The sequence below is a fragment of the Eulemur rufifrons genome, chromosome 4, assembly GCF_041146395.1.
Source record: "Eulemur rufifrons isolate Redbay chromosome 4, OSU_ERuf_1, whole genome shotgun sequence".
Lineage (NCBI taxonomy): Eukaryota > Metazoa > Chordata > Mammalia > Primates > Lemuridae > Eulemur > Eulemur rufifrons.
The window spans coordinates 9,992,702-10,012,215 of NC_090986.1; the positions used below are offsets into that span (position 1 = coordinate 9,992,702).

The window sequence follows — 19,514 nt, forward strand, 5'->3', positions numbered from 1 at the left end:
CCAAAGGAAGGGAATTCAGTGCATCAGAAATATATCTGCACTCTCATGTTTACTGAAACACTGTTATTGTAAATAGTGCTATTGTAGCCAAATGCGGAATCAACCTAAGTGTCCATCAATCAGTTAATAGATTTTAAAAAATGTGATACTTATATACAATGTAATACTATATAGTCACAAAAGGAATGGAATCCTGCATTTGCAACAACATGGATGGAACTGGAGAACACTATGTTAAGCGAAATGAGCCATGCACAGAAAGACAAACCTCAGGTGTTCTCACTTATATGTGGGACCTAACTACTAAAAACAATTTATCTCTTAGAGACAGAGAGAATGATGGTCACCAGAGTCTTGGAAAGATAAAAGGGGGGAGGATAAAGTGTGGGTGGATAATGGGTGCAAAACTAAAATTAGATAGTTAATAGATAGAATGAGCAATATATGATAGCATAACAAAGTGACTATAACCAATAATAAGTTAGGGTATATGTCAAAATAACTAAAAGAGTGGAATTGGAATGCTCCTAACAAAAAGAAATGTTAAATGTCTGATTTTCTAGATACCACAATTACCCTGATTTGATTAATTCACACTATGTGCCTGTCTCCAAACATTGAATGTGCCCTATGAAAATAAACAACTCTTATTTATACATAATACTCAAAAAAAATTTTTTTAGAAAAATCGGTGAAGAGCTTAAATAGACATTTGTCATAAGAAGACCTAGAAATGCTCAACATACATGTGAAAAGATGTGCAAGGTCAATAACAACCAATAGAAGGCAAATCAAATACATGATGAAATCTCAACTCACTCCTGTTAAAATAACTACTATTAAAAAGATAGTATATAACAAGTAATGCCAAAGATATGGAAAAAAGGAAACTCTTGCATATTGATGGTGTGAATGCAAATCAGAACATTATGAAGAATAGCATAAAGATTTCTTTAAAAATTAAAAATGGTACATATGGTACAGCAAAGAAATCATTGTGTATATATCTCCAAAAATAATATCATTATATTCGAGAGACATCTTTACTTCCATGTTTATGGCAGCACTGTTCATAATAGCCAAGATATAGAATGAAATTATGCGTCCATCATTGAAAGAGGAATTTAAAAAATGAGATATGTATATACAATGAAATACTATTCATCCAAAAAAGGGGAAATGCTGGCATTTTTAATCAAATGAATAAACCTGGAGAACATGTTAAATGAAATAAGCCATTCACAGAAGGACAAATTCCTCATAATGTGACTCATATGTGGAATCCAAAGAATTTAACCTCATTGAAGTAGACCGTAGAATGGTGGCACTGGAGGCTAGAGTTTTTAGGAAAGAGTGGGCTTCAGGAGGGTGATTTTCCAAGCATATATAATTTCAATTAGATAAAAAGCATAAGCTCAAGAAATCTATTGGACAGCAGGCTGGCTATAGTTAATGATGATAAACTGTATTTTTAAAATATGAGAAAACAGTCAATGTTAAGTGTTCTTCACCACAAAAGTGATAATAACTATATGATGTAAAGCATTTGTTATTTAGTTAGAACTAAGCATTAGAAAAAGTATATATACTTGAAAACCTTATATTTTACATGATAAATACATATAATTTGTTGATTAAAAAATAAATCAATAAAAATCATGAAAATATAGCAATGTTCCATTACTGAGCCAGATTCTTTTTCATAAGCAGAGCTAAGTAGTATCAAAATACAAAGTTTCAGTGCTGTTTTTGTCATTGTGTTTGACAGTCGTAACCAAAGGAATTCTGATACTTACAAGCACATTCAGGATCCAATACAGTACATGGGAGTTGCCAATGCACTTTAAGGCTTTTATTTTAAGTTCAGGGCACCTGGAGTTCCTGGTGATGATTATGATGGTATTGAAGACACTAAAGAAGTGAGTGGTTCTAACAGTCCCACATCTGGCCACTCTGAACACAGAAAACAACTTTGCATCCAAAAGCACTGATAAAATGTTTCAATCCAAAAGTTGCCATGATCTTTGACATTACTTTAGATAGATGTTGACCAAAATGTTGACCACAGTTATGCCACTAAGAATGAAAAGTATGGACTTTGCACTGCACACACTGTAATGAAAGAAGATAAAATAATAGGAGATAAATCCTCTAAGATGGAAAAATCAATCAGGAAAAGAAAGATCCTTCCAAAATTTAAATCCATAGAGTTCATTCTATTATTCTCTAACACTAAACATATACACTTCTAAACAGATTCTACATGGAAGCTTATGTTGTTCTATATGTATTTCATAGAAAATTAAATTCAAAATTGTTCACTCATCATAATCTATTCTTTAGAATTTATTTCTAAGACATATTTTGATAAAGATAGTTCCAAATTTAATGTGTTTCTTTATGTAGTGCTTACAATATACAGCCCACTGTTATTAATTATTAACACATTACCCATTTTAACTATTTTCATATTGATGACAATATATGTTAGGATTTTATGGTATTTTCCTTTAACAAAGTTAAACAATGTTGTCTGCCTGATTAAATTCTCTGTCAGTCAGAATTGTTTGTCTTTTTTTTTTTTTTTTTTGAGACAGAGTGTCGCTTTGTCGCCCTGGCTAGAGTGAGTGCCGTGCCGTCAGCCTAGCTCACAGCAACCTCAAACTCCTGGGCTTAAGCGATCCTACTGCCTCAGCCTCCCGAGTAGCTGGGACTACAGGCATGCGCCACCATGCCCGGCTAATTTTTTCTATATATATTTTAGTTGGCCAGATAATTTCTTTCTATTTTTTAGTAGAAACGGGGTCTCGCTCTTGCTCAGGCTGGTCTCGAACTCCCGACCTCGAGCAATCCACCCGCCTCGGCCTCCCAGAGTGCTAGGATTACAGGCGTGAGCCACCGCGCCCGGCCTGGAATTGTTTGTCTTTGTTTGTACTCTTGGGCTTTTACTTGGAGCTCAGTGCACTGCATCTGTATAAGCTCCATTAAGTCATCACAATATAGCATGTATTACCTATAAATGACCTTAAACTCTCCAGTTAAAACAATTTTTCACAAAATTAATAAATTCTACACATCTCACTAGAACTGTCAAAGTATTATGTGAAGTGGCATGGGGTGGGGAGAACAGTGAGAAAGCTGTAGCCACAACACAGGCAAAAATGATGAGGAACTGTGATACATTTGTGGCTGGGAAACAAAATAAAGTGACAGCAAAAAAACCTGAGGATAATTAGGAAAGGAAACATTCTAAATTGCCATATAAATTTAGAGAGCTGGGTTTTGTGCAGATGTATTCTTTCTACATAGAGAATCAATGCCATTTCTTTACCCTAGATATTTTCAATCTCTTACCTGGAGCCACAAACTCAAACCAGCAGGAGTCATTACTTCTAATTATAAAGTATCTATTATATACCTAGCAGTATCCTTTACTTGCTCCCTCAGTAAAAAGTTCCAAACAACCTCATAAATTATGAAGACTACCCAATGTTTGACTGAAGAAATTGGCCCAATAAAGTCAATAAATTCAATTATACCAATTATAAAAGTGAAAGAAACAATAACTAAAAAAGAGGCTTAAATAGACTTCTCCAATTGAGGAGGAAAATATAGAATGAAGTAAATAAACCAAACGTAAGGTAATATACTGTGGAACTACTCACATCTCCAGATTCTTTTATAATCATTATCAAATTAAAATCATTCTTATAATTCCTTAGCAGGTCATATAATGAATACTTCATGAATTTTGGAATAATAAAATTATATATTAGGTCTAGCTTGAGTAGTGAGCAATTTAAAACAGATTATTTGCATGAGGAGATTCTCAACCAGAAGCCATAAGTTGTTATGGAAATTAATAAATTCAATATAAAGCAAAAAAAATAGATTTGCTTTCAGAATCTTTGAGATTTGTAGTTTGCTACTAAATTATCAACGCTTTTGAAATTAACTTTTTTTCTCAACATATTTTCTTCTCAAAATAATTATACACCCACATTCACGGAAACATAATTACCTGCCTAGTAATTTTATTATACCCGAAGTTCATCTTTAGAGGGATAGATTTTTAAATTTCATTCCCTGTTAATAAACAATGCATCTGTATGTTTTTCCCAGGCCAGAGAGGTCACATGTTCAAAGAAAGATGTAGGATAAAATGTTATACATAGTCATTCAGGGGTCAGAAAAGTATGGCTTTTCTTTACACTCTTGGGCAATCTTCATTGTGACATTATAGGAACAATGTAATTACAAAAATCAGAAAAAATATAACTGATGGGGACATTATTTGCCAAATCATTTAGGGTTTCAAGCCACTGGGAAAATGAATAACAAAATACTTCCGTCTATTATGTAACCCAATATTATATCCTTGCCTTCCATTACCCACAACTTTAACATTAGATAGGTTAATATTGATGGCAAAATATGACTTTATTCAATCCATGACAAAATTGACATTTTAAAAACAATTTTTAATTTACTAAAACAAGTTAAGTACATTTATAATCTAAAAGAACAATTTTAAAATCGACTGTATTTTAATATACTAGCATGTAATTATTAAAAGAATATATTTCTAAATTTATAGTTGTTTCTTTCTTACCATAATGCAGAATATGGGTCTGTATACACAGCTCATGTGTCACTTAAACCCGGTTGATAGTCAACCACAAAGCACCACTTGAGTTACATATTCTTCATATATCTGACTTTTCAGTGTTTTTGATTTTCCATGGATATGTACATGAATGATACCAACCTAACATATAAAGAACTCTAATAGCTCTGATGCAGCAAGAATTAACCATATGGCTTCAAATTAACTCTAGGAAAGAAAGCATAGCATCTACTGCTGTGAGACTTGTATTCCATCAATATTTTCTTTTCAGTAAATACAAAATATATACTTTAAATGTAATCTTAACTAAAAAAATTTATATGCTCCTTTTAAACCTATATACAAATAAATTCTGCAACTGCTTGAACAGAATTACTCACTATAATTAAAACCCTGATTTAGAGTAATGTATGAGAGTATCAGTGCCTTAGTGCTTTCCACTGTGAATACTCTGATGTTTACTTAGACTTGATTTTTTGTATTTTTTTTCAAATTTGCTATACATCTGAAGGACCTTTAAGTATCAACTCGTTGTTTTCTAAGTTATATGGTTTGCACTAATATTTTTCCATATTCATTATATATGCAGATTTCCTATCCAATACAAATTCTCTCATGTTGAATAATACTGGAGCAAATGTTGCAAGGTTTTCTTTCAGTAGAAATTACCCCATATACAATAAGATCTGTGATGTAAGTAAAAGTATTTGACTAGGTTACATTTTTACTGTTTCCTTTCAGGACAAATACACATTCATTCTAAGGCTTATATTTTTAGAATGCTCTTTCCACAGTCATTATATTTATCCCATTTTTATCTAGTATGATTTCTTTGATGTTGAGTAAGATGTGAGCGCCTATTAAAGACTTGTCACGTTTTTATTTTTAGAGGAATTTTATCGGGTATGAATTCTCTTATGTAAATTAAAGTTTGAGCATGACATAAAAACTTTGCTACATTCTTCACCTTTGTAGGGTTTCTCTCCAGTATGAATTCTCCTATGTCAAGTAAGGTGTGAGCACTGTTTAAATGTTTTTCTGCATGCTTCACACTTGTAAAGTTTCTCTCCACTCTGAGTTCTCTTATGCTCAGACAGGATTGATTACTGCTTAAAAGCATTTCCACATTCACCACATTTGTAATGTTTTCTCTCCAGTATGTATTCTCTTATGTGTAGGAAGGATTGTGCACCCATTAAAAGCTTTGCCATATCTTCATGTGTGTAGGGTTGCTCTCCTGCATAAATTCTCCTATTGTTAGTAAGGAATGATTGGTGGTGGAAAGTTTTGCCACATTCTTCACATTTGTAGGGTTTCTCTCCAGTATGAATTCTCTTATGTACAGCAAGGTTTGTGCAATGCTTAAATGGTTTGGCACATTCTTCACTTTTGTACGGTTTCTGTCCTGTATGAATTCTCTTATGTATAGAAAGGCTCCGACTCTGGTTAAACTCTTTGCCACATTCTTTACATTTATAAGGTTTCTCTCCAGTATGGATTCTCTTATGTACAGTAAGGTGTGAGCACTGCTTAAATGTTTTGCCACATTCTTCACATTTGTAGGGCTTCCATCCTGTATGAATTCTCTTATGCTTAGAAAGGTTTGAGTGACAGTTAAAAGCTTTGCCACATTCTTCACATTTGTACAGTTTCTCTCCAGTATGTATTCTCCTGTGTACTAGAAGGTCTGAGCAGTGCATAAATGGTTTGCCACATCATTACATTTGTAGGATTTCCCTCCTGTATGAATTCTCTTATGTTTAGAAAAGTTTGAGTGGCAGTTAAAACCTTTGTCACATTCTTCACATTTGTATGGTTTCTCTCCAGTATGGATTCTCTTGTGTACTAGAAGGTCTGAGCAGTACCTAAATAGTTTGCCACATTCTTCACATTTGTTCAATTTCCCTCCTGTATGAATTCTCTTATGTTTAGAAAAGTTTGATTGAGAGTTAAAAGCTTTGCCACATTCTTCACATTTGTAAGGTTTCTCTCCAGTATGAATTCTCTTGTGTACAAGAAGGTGTGAGCAGTGCATAAATGGTTTGCCACATTCTTCACATTTGTAGGGTTTCTCTCCTGTATGAATTCTCTTATGCATAGAAAGGCTTGAGCTCCAGCTAAAAGCTTTGCCACATTCTTCACATTTGTACGGTTTCTCTCCAGTATGGATTCTCTTATGTACAGTAAGGTATGAGCACTGCTTAAATGTTTTGCCACATTCTTCACATTTGTACGGTTTCCCTCCTGTATGAATTCTCTTATGCTTAGAAAGGTTTGAGTGGCAGTTAAAAGCTTTGTCGCATTGTTCACATTTGTAGGGTTTCTCTCCAGTATGAATTCTCTTATGTATGGTAAGGTTTGAGCACTGCTTAAATGTTTTGCCACATTCTCCACATTTGTAACGTTTCACACCTATATGAATTCTCTTATGCTGAGAAAGGCTTGAGTAACAGTTAAAAGCTTTGTCACATTGTTCACATTTGTAGGGTTTCTCTCCAGTATGAATTCTCATATGTATAGAAAGGCTTGAGCTCCAGTTAAAATCTTTGCCACATTCTTTACATTTGTGGGGTTTCTCTCCAGTATGGATTCTCTTATGTAGAGTAAGGTATGAGCACTGCTTAAATGTTTTGCCACATTCTTCACATTTGTAGGGTTTCCCTCCTATATGAATTCTCTTGTGCTTAGAAAAGTTTGAGTGGCAGTTAAAACTTTTGTCACATTCTTCACATTTGTATGGTTTCTCTCCAGTATGGATTCTCTTGTGTACTAGAAGGTCAGAGCAGTACATAAATAGTTTGCCACATTCTTCACATTTGTTCAATTTCCCTCTTGTATGAATTCTCTTATGTTTAGAAAAGTTTGAGTGAGGGTAAAAAGCTTTGCCACATTCTTCACATCTGTAGGGTTTCTCTCCTGTATGAATTCCCTTATGGTTAGAAAGTTTTAAATGGTGTTTAAAAGCTTTGCCACATTCTTCACATTTGTAGGGTTTCACTCCTGTATGAATTGTCTTATGTACAAGAAGGTGTGAGCACTGCTTAAATGTTTGGCCACATTCTTCACATCTGTTGGGCTTCTTTCCTGTATGAATTCTGTTATGATTACAAAGACTTGAACAAGATTTAAAGACTTTGTCACATATTTTACATTTGTTAGGTTTTGTGCATGTATTCATTCTCTTACATTTGGTAAACTGTGAGCACTGATTAAAGGCCTTGCCACATTCTTTACATTTGTAGGAATTCTCTCCTATATGGAATCTCTGAGACTGAGTTAGGGTTGATGATATGTAAAAGGATTTGCCACATTCTTTAAATTTGAAAGTTCTCTCTACATTATGTCTTATCTTATGTCTATTGAGATTTGAAGATTTACTAAAGACTTTTAAACATATATTACATTGAAGAATTTTGCTCTCAGTAGTTGAAAAACATTGTGTGAGTCCATCACAATATACTTTTTGCCTCTTATACTCACTCACACTTTTCCAGTCTCTCTTTAAGTGTAAATTTTCAAGGCCAGAGTTTCCATATCTTCCCATTATCAATTTTTGGAATGGATCATTTATGCCTCGCTCTGGCAAAAGTTCTTGGGTGTAAGAGGAAGACAGAGCTGAAAGAAATTATAATAACAAATTTTCTTACTTATCAGAGTTGAATCAATATATATTTATTGCAGATGAAATACACAAAATTATACCAAACACATTAGCAAGAGAGCACAAGAGAATACCATAGATCTTAAATTTTTATAGGTATATAAATGTAAAAATATACTGGCCGATCTGACTTTTAGAGAACTCTAATAACGAGTTAAAAGATTATAGCACCCCACCCCAGATGTGCACAATACCCTCAGCCAGATAGAAGGAGAATAAAAGGTTGTTACATTTATTCACTAATACCCTTCCTCCTCCCTGATACAGCATGGTGACTTTAGTAGTAAAATCCCCACTCCTGGATAGATTCTTCTCCAAAAGGAATCAAACTAGTGGCTTATATGACCATACATCTGTCATTTTAGGGCCTTTCCAAAGACTGGTTTCTATCTCCCATGAAAAACATATAATTCGTTGGGAACAATACGCACACTCAAAAAAACAAATTTCAGTAGCATTATAATAATGGTACATAAAACATTTTTAATTATGCTATAAAATTTGAAAGTGAAAATCATAAAACTAGTTATAACTATCTGCAAATGGATATATGATATAAAAAGTTATAATTACTGACATCAGTAACATACAGTTGAGAGCAGATGTGCAGAGGCAGAATTATTGCATGCAACTGAAGTTAAGTTCCTAGCAGTATAATATATGTTGTAACTTTAAAAGATTTCAGGGACTTCCCATGGTAAACACAAAGAAAATATTTATACAGATACACACAAAAGATAAGAAAATAATCAAGCATATCCTTACAAAAGGCAATGAGGCACAAAGGAGGAAAAAAGAGAAAAAAAGAAATGCAAAATAGTATTAAGAATTAAATAAACTGTAGGTGAATAGTAAGTCTTTCTCATTAAGAAAACTCTAAAAATATTTATACACTGGACTTTTCAGTCAAAAGACATACACTGAATAGAAGGATTAAAATGTAAATCCAACTACATTCTGTCTACAACAGACAACTTTAGATTTAATGAAAAAAATAGACTAAAACTGGCAGGGTAGAAAAAGACATACTATGAAAATGTTAACCACCTGAGAGCAAGAGAGGCCACAATTATATTAGGCATGTTATAACTTAAGTAAAAAATGTTATATTTCATAAGATATACTTTGTGTCAAAACTGTCACAAAAGATAAAGAATGGCATTAAACAATAAAGAGGCTCATTTTCTGGTTACGTATCACAATAACATATGTAATATATCTCTATCTCACATCAAAGTTTGAAAATATATAAAGGAAACACTGACAGAATTGAAGCAAGAAATAGATAGCAATATAATGGTAATAGAATATTTCAATATTCCATTGTCAGTAAGAAAGAATGAAATCAAAGAGATTTTTCTATTTTTTTATTTTAGAATATTATGGGGTTAAAAATGTTTAGTTTACATATAGTGCCTTACCCTACTCAAGTCAGAGCTACAAATGTGTCCATCCCCCAAACAGTGTGCACCACACCCGTTAGGTGTCAATGTACTCACACCCTCTTCTCCCTCCCACCATTAACTAAGGGAACAGAGGATATAAAAACACCATACAGTAATTAGACCTAACAGATGTATACAGAACACTCCAAACAACAGCAACAGAATATACAATCTTCTCAATAGCACATAAAACATTCATGGAGGAGGAGAGAAGATGGCGGAATCTAGGTGACCTCCTGGATTCATGCTCCTGGAAAGGAAGGCATGGATCTTGGTCTGCCACAATGCTAGAGGATCGCTCCCCAACAAGAACAGTGGTGTGAATCCACAGAGAATCATCATGGGACACAAAGCAAGAAAAGATTGAGGTGAACGGGAAATAAGATCGTGAATCTGGAGAGTGTGGGATGGACAATAGAGAGTGGAGCACACGACCGCTGTACCCGCCTCACCAGCGAGTGAGGTGGGTTCAGCCCCACAGGAAAGTGGCTTGTTTCCCCACTGACCTCCAAACCCACTCATTTAGGGATCTGCCTGAAGTTGGTGCAGAATCACCGTGGGAGACGTGGGGCTCTGTGGGGAGGAGACATTAGCATGAGGCATTTTGGGCCCCAGAGCTCTGTGCCCGGACTGCGCCTAGCGGGGGAGGGTTTGTTCTAGGCGGCATCAAAAGGCAGCTAAAAGACGCCGAACTGTCTTACATGGCGGGTTTCTAGCCTGGAGACTGTGGGTGGCTGGGCTCCCTCAATCTCCTGGTCCTCCAGCCCCTGAAAATTCACCCCCAGGGCCAGCGATCTGCAGACAGCAGCCACCACTGTCGGGGTCCACAGCCTAGCTGCTGCAGAGCATTTGGGTACTGGGCAGCTCCCTGGGCGGCTCCTTCCCCTAGTCCGTGGACCCCCACTAGGAGCTCCGCCTTTGTGTGACCACTGAGTGCTTCCCTGGTCGCAAGAGAGTGGAGCATGGACCTTGTGGACATTGGGGCGGAGCACACCATCGCCGGCGGGTGCTGCAGCAGCTGGGGCGCTGGGCGAACGGAGGGCACCGCCCCTGCCCCAGCCACTGTTTTTCACGTAGAGAGAGGCAGAAACCACATCTGGAGAGGAAGAGACAAGAAAAAGAAGCTTTCCGTCTGCAACCAGCACAGCCCAGTGACTTAACTCGTCAAACCGGTTTTAGGTCAAATTAATTCTCTGGGGCTGGACCCAACAGGAGCAGCCCTCCCAGCTGAGGTAGCAAAAGCCTAAAGAACACACAACGGGCTCCCCCTAGTGACAAAAGAAGCAACTCACCTAGGCTGCTACACAGCCTAAGAAGAGCGCGCACGGCGTGCCTCTGTCCAGACTAAACCTGAAAGAAGGGATCTAATGATTGATCCAGATGGGAAGGGCTCAGCAAAAGAACTCTGGGAGTATAAAGAATCAAACTGAAATCTTGCCCCCAAAGAGGAATACCAGCTCTCTACCAATTGACACAAACCAGATTCAAAATAGCAACATGTCACAGGAAGAATTTCAAACAAGGATCATAAATAAGCTGAATATTATACAAGAAAAAATGGATAACCAAGACACAGAAACCACAAAAAAAAAAAAAAAAAAAAATCCAGGACTTGGAAGAAAAATTCACCAAAGAAATCAAAATACTGAAGAAAAATCAAACTGAACTCCTGGAAATGAAGAATTTATTCAGGGAGCTACAAAACACAATGGAAAGTCTCAAGAGCAGGGTAGATCAAACAGAAGAAAGAATCTCAGAGATCGAAGATAACACTTTCCAATTAAATAAGTCAGTCACAGAGATAGAGCAAAGAAATAAGAGAAAAGACCAGAGTCTACAAGAAATGTGGGATTATGTGAAGAAGCCTAACGTGAGAGTTAGCAGCATTCCTGAAGGTGAAGAAGACAATAATCAAGGGTTGGATAAGCTATTTGAAGATATAATTGAGGAAAATTTCCCAGGTCTTGCCAAAACTCTAGATATACAGGTTCAAGAAGCTCAAAGAACCCCTGGGAGATTCATACCAAATAGGAAGACACCACATCATGCAATCATCAGACTGACCAAAATATCCACTAAAGAGACCCTTCCTCGAGCTGTAAGGAGAAAGAAACAAGTAACATACAAAGGAAAGCCTATCCAAATCACGCCAGATTTCTCAACTGAAACCTTACAAGCAAGAAGAGATTGGGGCCCCATTCTCACTCTTCTGAAACAGAACAATGCCCAGCCTAGAATCTTGTGCCCAGCTAAGCTAAGTTTTTTATACAAAGGAGAAATTAAGACATTCTCCGATAAACAAAAACTCAGAGAATTCACCAAGACAAGACCAGCTCTCCAGGAAGTACTCAAAACAGAGTTACCCATGGACCAGCACAAGAAAGACACACGAATGTAAAACTACTCAAAAGCTAAAGATCAAAACCCAGTTATCACTATGGCTCAAGAGAAAAAACATAACAATGAAGTTACACCCAACAAGATCATCAAAAATCTTTCTCACTTATCAATTCTCTCATTAAATGTGAATGGCTTGAATTTCCCACTCAAGAGACATAGACTGGCCCAATGGATAAAAAAATACAAGCCAAGTATCTGCTGTCTTCAGGAAACTCATCTAACCTGCAAGGATGCATTTAGACTGAAAATAAAAGGGTGGAAATCAATATTTAAAGCAAATGGAAGCCAAAAGAAAGCTGGTGTGGTGGTTTTAATCTCTGATAACTTAGTTTTTAAATCAACAAAAGTAATGAAAGACAAAGATGGTTACTATATATTGGTGAAGGGTACAATTCAACAAGAGGACGTAACTATACTTAATATATATGCACCCAACTTAGGTGTACCCACATTCATAAAGCAAACCCTACTTTATCTGAACCAAATGATAGATAACAATACTGTAATAACTGGACCTACATTATGACTGCAATGCGCACTATGTAAGGAATGGACACGCCTGGAGCTCTGACTTGGGGGGATAGGAGGCACATGGGCAACGTATGTAACCTGAACTTTTGTACCACCCATAATAAGCTGAAATAGATTTAAAAAAAAATCACTGGAGACTTTAACACGCCACTGACAGTATAGGACAGATCCTCCAAACAGAAAATAAACAAAGAAATAATGGACTTAAATAGAATGTTAGAACAAATGGGCCTGACTGACATTTAAAAGACATTCTACCCAAAATCCACTGAATATACTTTCTTCTCATCAGCTCATAGGACATTCTTTAAGATTGACCATATCCTAGGACATAAAGCATGTCTTAAAAAATTAAAAAAAAATAGAAATTATACCATGCATCATCTCAGATCACAGAGGAATAAAAGTAACAATGAACCCTAACAAAAATTCTCATTTCTACTCAAAGTCATGGAAGCTAAACAACCTCCTCCTGAATGATTACTTTATAAACGAATAAATCAAGATGGAAATCAAAACATTCTCTGAATTAAACGACAAAGAAAACAGAACTTAACAAAATCTGTGGGACACAGCTAAAGCAGTCCTGAGAGGAAAATTCATACCCATAAATGCCTATATCAAAAAGACAGAAAACTTACAAATAGACAAACTAATAAATAGACTCAAAGAGCTGGAGAAAGAAGAACAGACCAACCCCAAACCTAGCAGAAGGAGAGAATTTATTAAGATCAAATCAGAACTAAATGAAAAGAACAACAAAAAACCATAACGGAGATTAATAAAACAAAAAGTTGATTCTTTGGAAAGATAAACAAAATAGACATACCTCTGGCTAGACTAACCAAGAGCAGAAAAGAAAAATCTCTAATAACCTCCATTAGGAACATGAAAGGAGAAATCACAACCAATGCCACAGAGATACAAAATATCATCTATGAATTCTACAAAAATCTTTATGCACACAAACTGGAGAATGCAGAGGAAATGGACAAATTTTTAGAAACACACAGCCTTCCTAGGCTCAACCAGGAAGAAATAGAATTCCTGAATAGACCAATCTCTAGATCTGAAATCAAAACAGCAATAAAAAACCTACCCAAAAAGAAAAGCCCTGGACCAGATGGGTTCACAGCCAAATTTTACCATGCCTACAAAGAAGAACTGGTGCCCATCCTACATAAACTATTCTCCAATATCGAGAAGGATGGAATTCTCCCCAACACATTTTACCAAGCCAACACAATTTTGATACCAAAACCAGGAAAGGATGCAACAAAAAAAGAAAACTACAGACCAATATCCCTTATGAATATAGATGCAAAAATTCTCAAAAAAATCCTAGGAAATCAAATCCAAGTGCTTGTCAAAAAAATAATCCATCACGACCAAGTGGGCTTTATCCCAGAGATGCAGGGATGGTTTAACATACGCAAATCTATAAATGTAATTCACCACATAAATAGAAGCAAAAATAAAGACCATATGATCCTCTCAATAGATGCAGAAAAAGCATTTGACAAAATTCAACACCCTTTTATGATAAGAACGCTTAACAAAATAGGCATAGATGGGGCCTATCTAAAAATGATACAAGCCATATCTGACAAACCCACAGTCAACATTATACTGAATGAGGAAAAATTGAAAGCATTCCCACTTCGAACTGGAACCAGACAAGGCTGCCCACTGTCCCTATTATTTTTCAACATAGTATTGGAAGTCCTTGCGAGAGCTATCAGGCAAGAGAGCAGAATCAAGGGAGTCCAAATAGGGACAGAAGAGATCAAACTCTCACTCTTTGCTGATGATATGATGTTATTTCTAGAAAACCCCAAGGATTCAACCAAGAGACTCCTGGAATTGATCAATGAATTCAGTAAAGTCTCAGGATACAAAATCAATACACACAAATCAGAGGCATTCATATATGCCAATAAGAGTCAGACGGAGAACCAAATTAAGGACTCAATACCCTTCAAAACAGCAACAAAGAAAATAAAATACCTAGGAATATATTTAATTAAGTAGGTAAAGGACCTCTATAGGGAGAACTATGAAACAGTGAGGAAGGAAATTGCAGAACATGTAAATAGGTGAAAAACCATACCATGCTCATGGATCGAAAGAATCAACATTGTTAAAATGTCTATACTGCTCAAAGTGATCAACAGATTAAATTCAATCCCTATTAAATTACCAACATCATTTTTCACAGATATAGAAAAAATAATTTTACGCTTTGTATGGAAGCAGAGAAGACCCCGTTTAGCAAAAGCAATTTTAAACAATAAAAACAAAATGGGAGGTATTAATTTGCCAGACTTCAGACTATACTACAAGGCTGTGATTATTAAAACTGCTTGGTATTGGCACAAGTACAGGGACACAGACCAGTGAAACACAATAGAAAATCCAAATATAAAACCATCCTTATATACCCATCTAATCTCTGAAAAGCAGACAAAAACATACTCTGGGGAAAATATTCCTTATTCAATAAATGGTGCTGAGAAAACTGGATAGCCACATGTAGAAGACTGAAACAAGACCCACAGCTTTCACCTTTCACAAAAATCAAATCATGGTGGATAACAGACTTAAACCTTAGGTGTGAAACTACTAGAATTCTAGAAGAAAATGTTGGAAAGACTCTTACAGACATTGGCCTGGGCAAAGAATTTATGAAGAAGACCCCTAAGGCAATCACAGCAACAACAAAAATAAATGAATGGGACCTGATTAAATTAAAAAGCTTCTGCACAGCCAAAGAAACAGTCACGAGAGTAAACAGACCACCTACAGAATGGGAAAAAATTTTCGCATACTACACATCAGATAAAGGACTGATAACTAGAATCTATTTAGAACTCAGGAAAATCAGTAAGAAAAAAATCTAACAACCCTATCAAAAAGTGAGCAAAGGACATGAATAGAAATTTTTCAAGAGAAGATATAAGAATGGCTAACAAACATATGAAAAAATGTTCAACATATCTAATCATCAGGGAAATGCAAATCAAAACCACAATGAGATATCACTTAACTCCAGGGAGAATGGCCTTTATCAAAAAGTCCCAAAACAATACATGTTGGTGTGGATGCAGAGACATAGGAACACTCATACACTGCTGGTGGGACTGTAAACTAGTGCAACCCCTGTGGAAAGCAATATGGAGATATACCTTAAACAGATTCAAGTATACCTACCATTCAATCCAGCAATCCCATTATTGGGCATCTACCCAGAAGAACAAAAGTCATTTTATAAAAAAGACACCTGTACCCGAATGTTTATAGCAGCACAATTCAAATTGCAAAGATATGGAAACAACCCAAATGCCCATCAATTCAGAAATGGATTAGTAAACTGTGATATATGTATACCATGAAGTATTACTCAGATATAAGAAATAACGGTGATATGGCATCTCTTTTGTTCTCCTGGAGAGAGTTGGAACCCATTCTATTAAGTGAAGTATCCCAAGAATGTTAAAATAAGCACCACATGTACTCACCAGCAAATTGGTTTCCCTGATCATCACCTAAGTGCACATTTGAGAATAATATCAATTGGTTATCAGACTAAGGTAGGGGTAGGGGGAGGGGATGGGTGTATACCTACATCATGAGTGCAATGCACACTGTCTGGGGAATGGACATGCTTGAAGTTCTGACTCGGGGGGATGGGGGGGTATTGGCAATATATTTAACCTCAACTTTTGTACCCCTATAATAAGCTGAAATAAAAAAAAAATCATGAGAGACCATATTTTAGGCCACAAAACAAGTGTTAACAAATTTTTTTAAATGAAAATTTTACAAATTTTCACTTCTGACAAAAACTGTAAAAAACTATAATGAATAACAGAATAAAAAACAAACAAAATAAGGAATATATGATAATAAACAGCACATGCTTGGACATGCTCTGTTTCACTGTTGGAAGAGAACATTGTGAACAAGTCCACGCTACCGAAAGTGATCTGCAGACTCTGTTCATCCATTTCATATTCCCAATTTCATTTCTTCCAAAAATAAAAACAGCTACCTACAAGATAATGTGGGATCTCAATGGACAACAAAGAGCCCAACAATCATCAAAACAAGACACAAGGTTATAGGAACAATGAATCTTGATATCAAAACATTAAAAACCTACAGTAATCAAAGCAGTTTTATATAAAGGTAGACAACTAGATCGAGGAATCATAATATTAAACAGATATAACTCTTGCATATATAGGGAAATAAAGAGATATTTGCACACCCTTATCCATTAGATTATTATTCACAAAAGCCAATATATGAAAGCATCCTAACCTACCCTTACCAATGAATGGGTAAATATAATTTGGACTATAACAAGAACGGACTTTTTCTCAGCTTTTAAAAAGCAAGAAATCTTGCAACATCTATTACACACATAAATTTTGGTGATATTATGCTAAATGAAATGTGGGCCACAAAAAGGCAGATACTGTATCATTCTACTTATATGATATTTGTAAAGTAGTTACACTCTTAGAAACAGAAAACAGAATGCCTGAGCAAGAGCAAGACCCCATCTCTACTAAAAATAGAAAGAAATTCTATGGACAGCTAAAAATATATGTGGAAAAAAAAATTAGCCTGGCATGGTGGCACATGCCTGTAGTCCCAGCTAATCAGGAGGCTGAGGCAGGAGGATTGCTTGAGCCCAGGAGTTGGAGGTTTCTGTGAGCTAGGCTGATGCTATGGCACTCTAGCCCAGGCAACAGAGTGTGACTCTGACTCAAAAAAAAAAAAAAAAGAAAAGAAAACCAAATGGTATTTTTCATGGCTTACGCAAAGTGGAAAATGGGTAATTGTTTCATGGGTATGTAATTTTAGTTTTACAAAACACAAACATTCTAGACATATGTTGTATAACAAAGTTAATATAGGTAACAAGACTTATGTGAATAATTAAATGTATTTAAGATTGTAAATTTTATATCATTTTCACAAAAAATTCAAAGTAAAAAATAATCAGTATCTTAAATAGATACACAGTTATCAAGCTTTTCAAATATTATCTTCAAATTGCAAAAGCATTTCTCTCATAGAGAAGTCATACACGTTCACTACTAAATAGATGCAAACATTACATTAATTTCCATGACAACTCACCTGGACAAAAGAAAACAACTATTGACCATCATTCATGGAAAAAAACATATGTTAGAAACAAAATAGAAGTAACGTATACATACAGGCAAAAAAAAAAAAAAAAAAAAAAACCACATAGGGAATTATATTGGCAATAGATAAACAGCTAACTGATATTTAAATTTTGAACCTTAGTGTGATAAAGTGTGCAGAGTTGAATAGAGTTCCATAAAATTATAATGTATAGGTAAAATCCAAAAGACACAATGGAGTCAACTTATCACAAGATTGTAGGGCATGCAGAGAATAAAGGAAACATGCCTTGCTGGAAGGAACAAAATAAATCTCCAGGAATCAACCCTTCAGAAATGGAGATCTTTCCATGATGTGAAAAACAATGAAAATCAATCATCTTAAACATGCTCTACAAGCAAAAACATAACACAGGCACACAACAAAATCAGCACAAAAATGCCTAAAGAAACTGAGATATTAACAAAAAGATAAAAGCCATAAAAAGAACCTAACAGAAATTGTAAAGCTGAAAAATATAATAAATGATTAGATAAATTTACTAGAGAGGCCCAATAGGACATTTAATGAGGAGGGTGTGGGCTCTGGACAGCCCACTAGAATGTTTATAGCACCACAATTCACAATGGCAAAGATGTAGAAACAACCCAAGTGCCCATTCATACATGAGTGGATTAATAAAATGTGATATTTGTATACCATGGAGTTCTACTCAGCCACAAAAAAACAATGGTAGTATAGCACCTCTTATATTATCCTTGATAGAACTGGAACCCATTCTTCTAAGCGAAGTATCACAGCAATAGAAAAATAAGAACAACATGTACTCACCATCAAATTGGTATGAACTGACTTAACTGCCCAACAAATAAGTTCACATATAGTATTAGCATTCATCAGGTGTCAGGCAGATAGGAGAGGGGAGGATGGGACGGATATATACACACCTAATGGGTGCAGTGCATACCATCTGTGGGATGGGCACGCTTGAAGCTCTGACTCAGGTGGAGCAAAGGAGATATATGTAACCTAAACATTTGTACCCCCATAATATGCTGAAATTAAAAAAAAAAAGAATTCCAAAGAAATCATATAGAAAAACCTTATCTATAAATAGGGATCTTTTGATATAAGTCTTCCAACGATTTTTTTAACATGACACAATAAGCACTGGAACAAAAGCAAATATAAACAAGTTGTACTGCATCAAACTAAAAAGTGTCTACATAGCAAGAGAAACAAACAAAATAAGAAAACCTATAGCATGTGAGAAAATATTTGCAAATTATATATCTCATAAGAGGTTAATGTTCAATTATATAGGAACTGATACAATTTCAAGGCAAAAATAATCATCAGCAGCAGCAAATTCAAAAATAGGCAAAGACTGAGTAGATTTTTTTCAAAGAAAAAACACAGGTAAACAACAGGCATATAAAAAGTGTTAGATTCAGGGACTAGAGGGAGACACACAAAGCCTGAGGTGCAGCAAAATGCTGTTTGAGCACCTCGGTGCAGATGTGTGGAGGCCAAAGAATGTCCACCCTGAGGGATGGGAAAGCCTTGGGTTTTATACAGGAGATTTTCAGCAAAAGTGAGCAACACCTACAGAGATAGGGGAGAGTGGTAACTTCATCCTTATCAGGGGGGATAGGAATGCCAGCATTGCAGTAGCTGTCTGTGGTCC

The 19,514-nt window shown here is 35.6% G+C and overlaps 1 protein-coding gene across 1 annotated transcript in view; it reads right to left on the bottom strand.

Moving 5' to 3' along the window:
* Positions 1 to 5,730: 5,730 nt before the first annotated feature.
* Positions 5,731 to 19,514, bottom strand: part of LOC138382433 (zinc finger protein 678-like) — a 37,678-nt gene continuing 23,894 nt past the window's right edge. Inside the window, 3 exon segments of the mRNA XM_069466935.1 lie at positions 5,731 to 6,290; positions 6,542 to 7,351; positions 8,021 to 8,242. Coding sequence (XP_069323036.1) covers positions 5,731 to 6,290; positions 6,542 to 7,351; positions 8,021 to 8,242 — 1,592 coding nt within the window.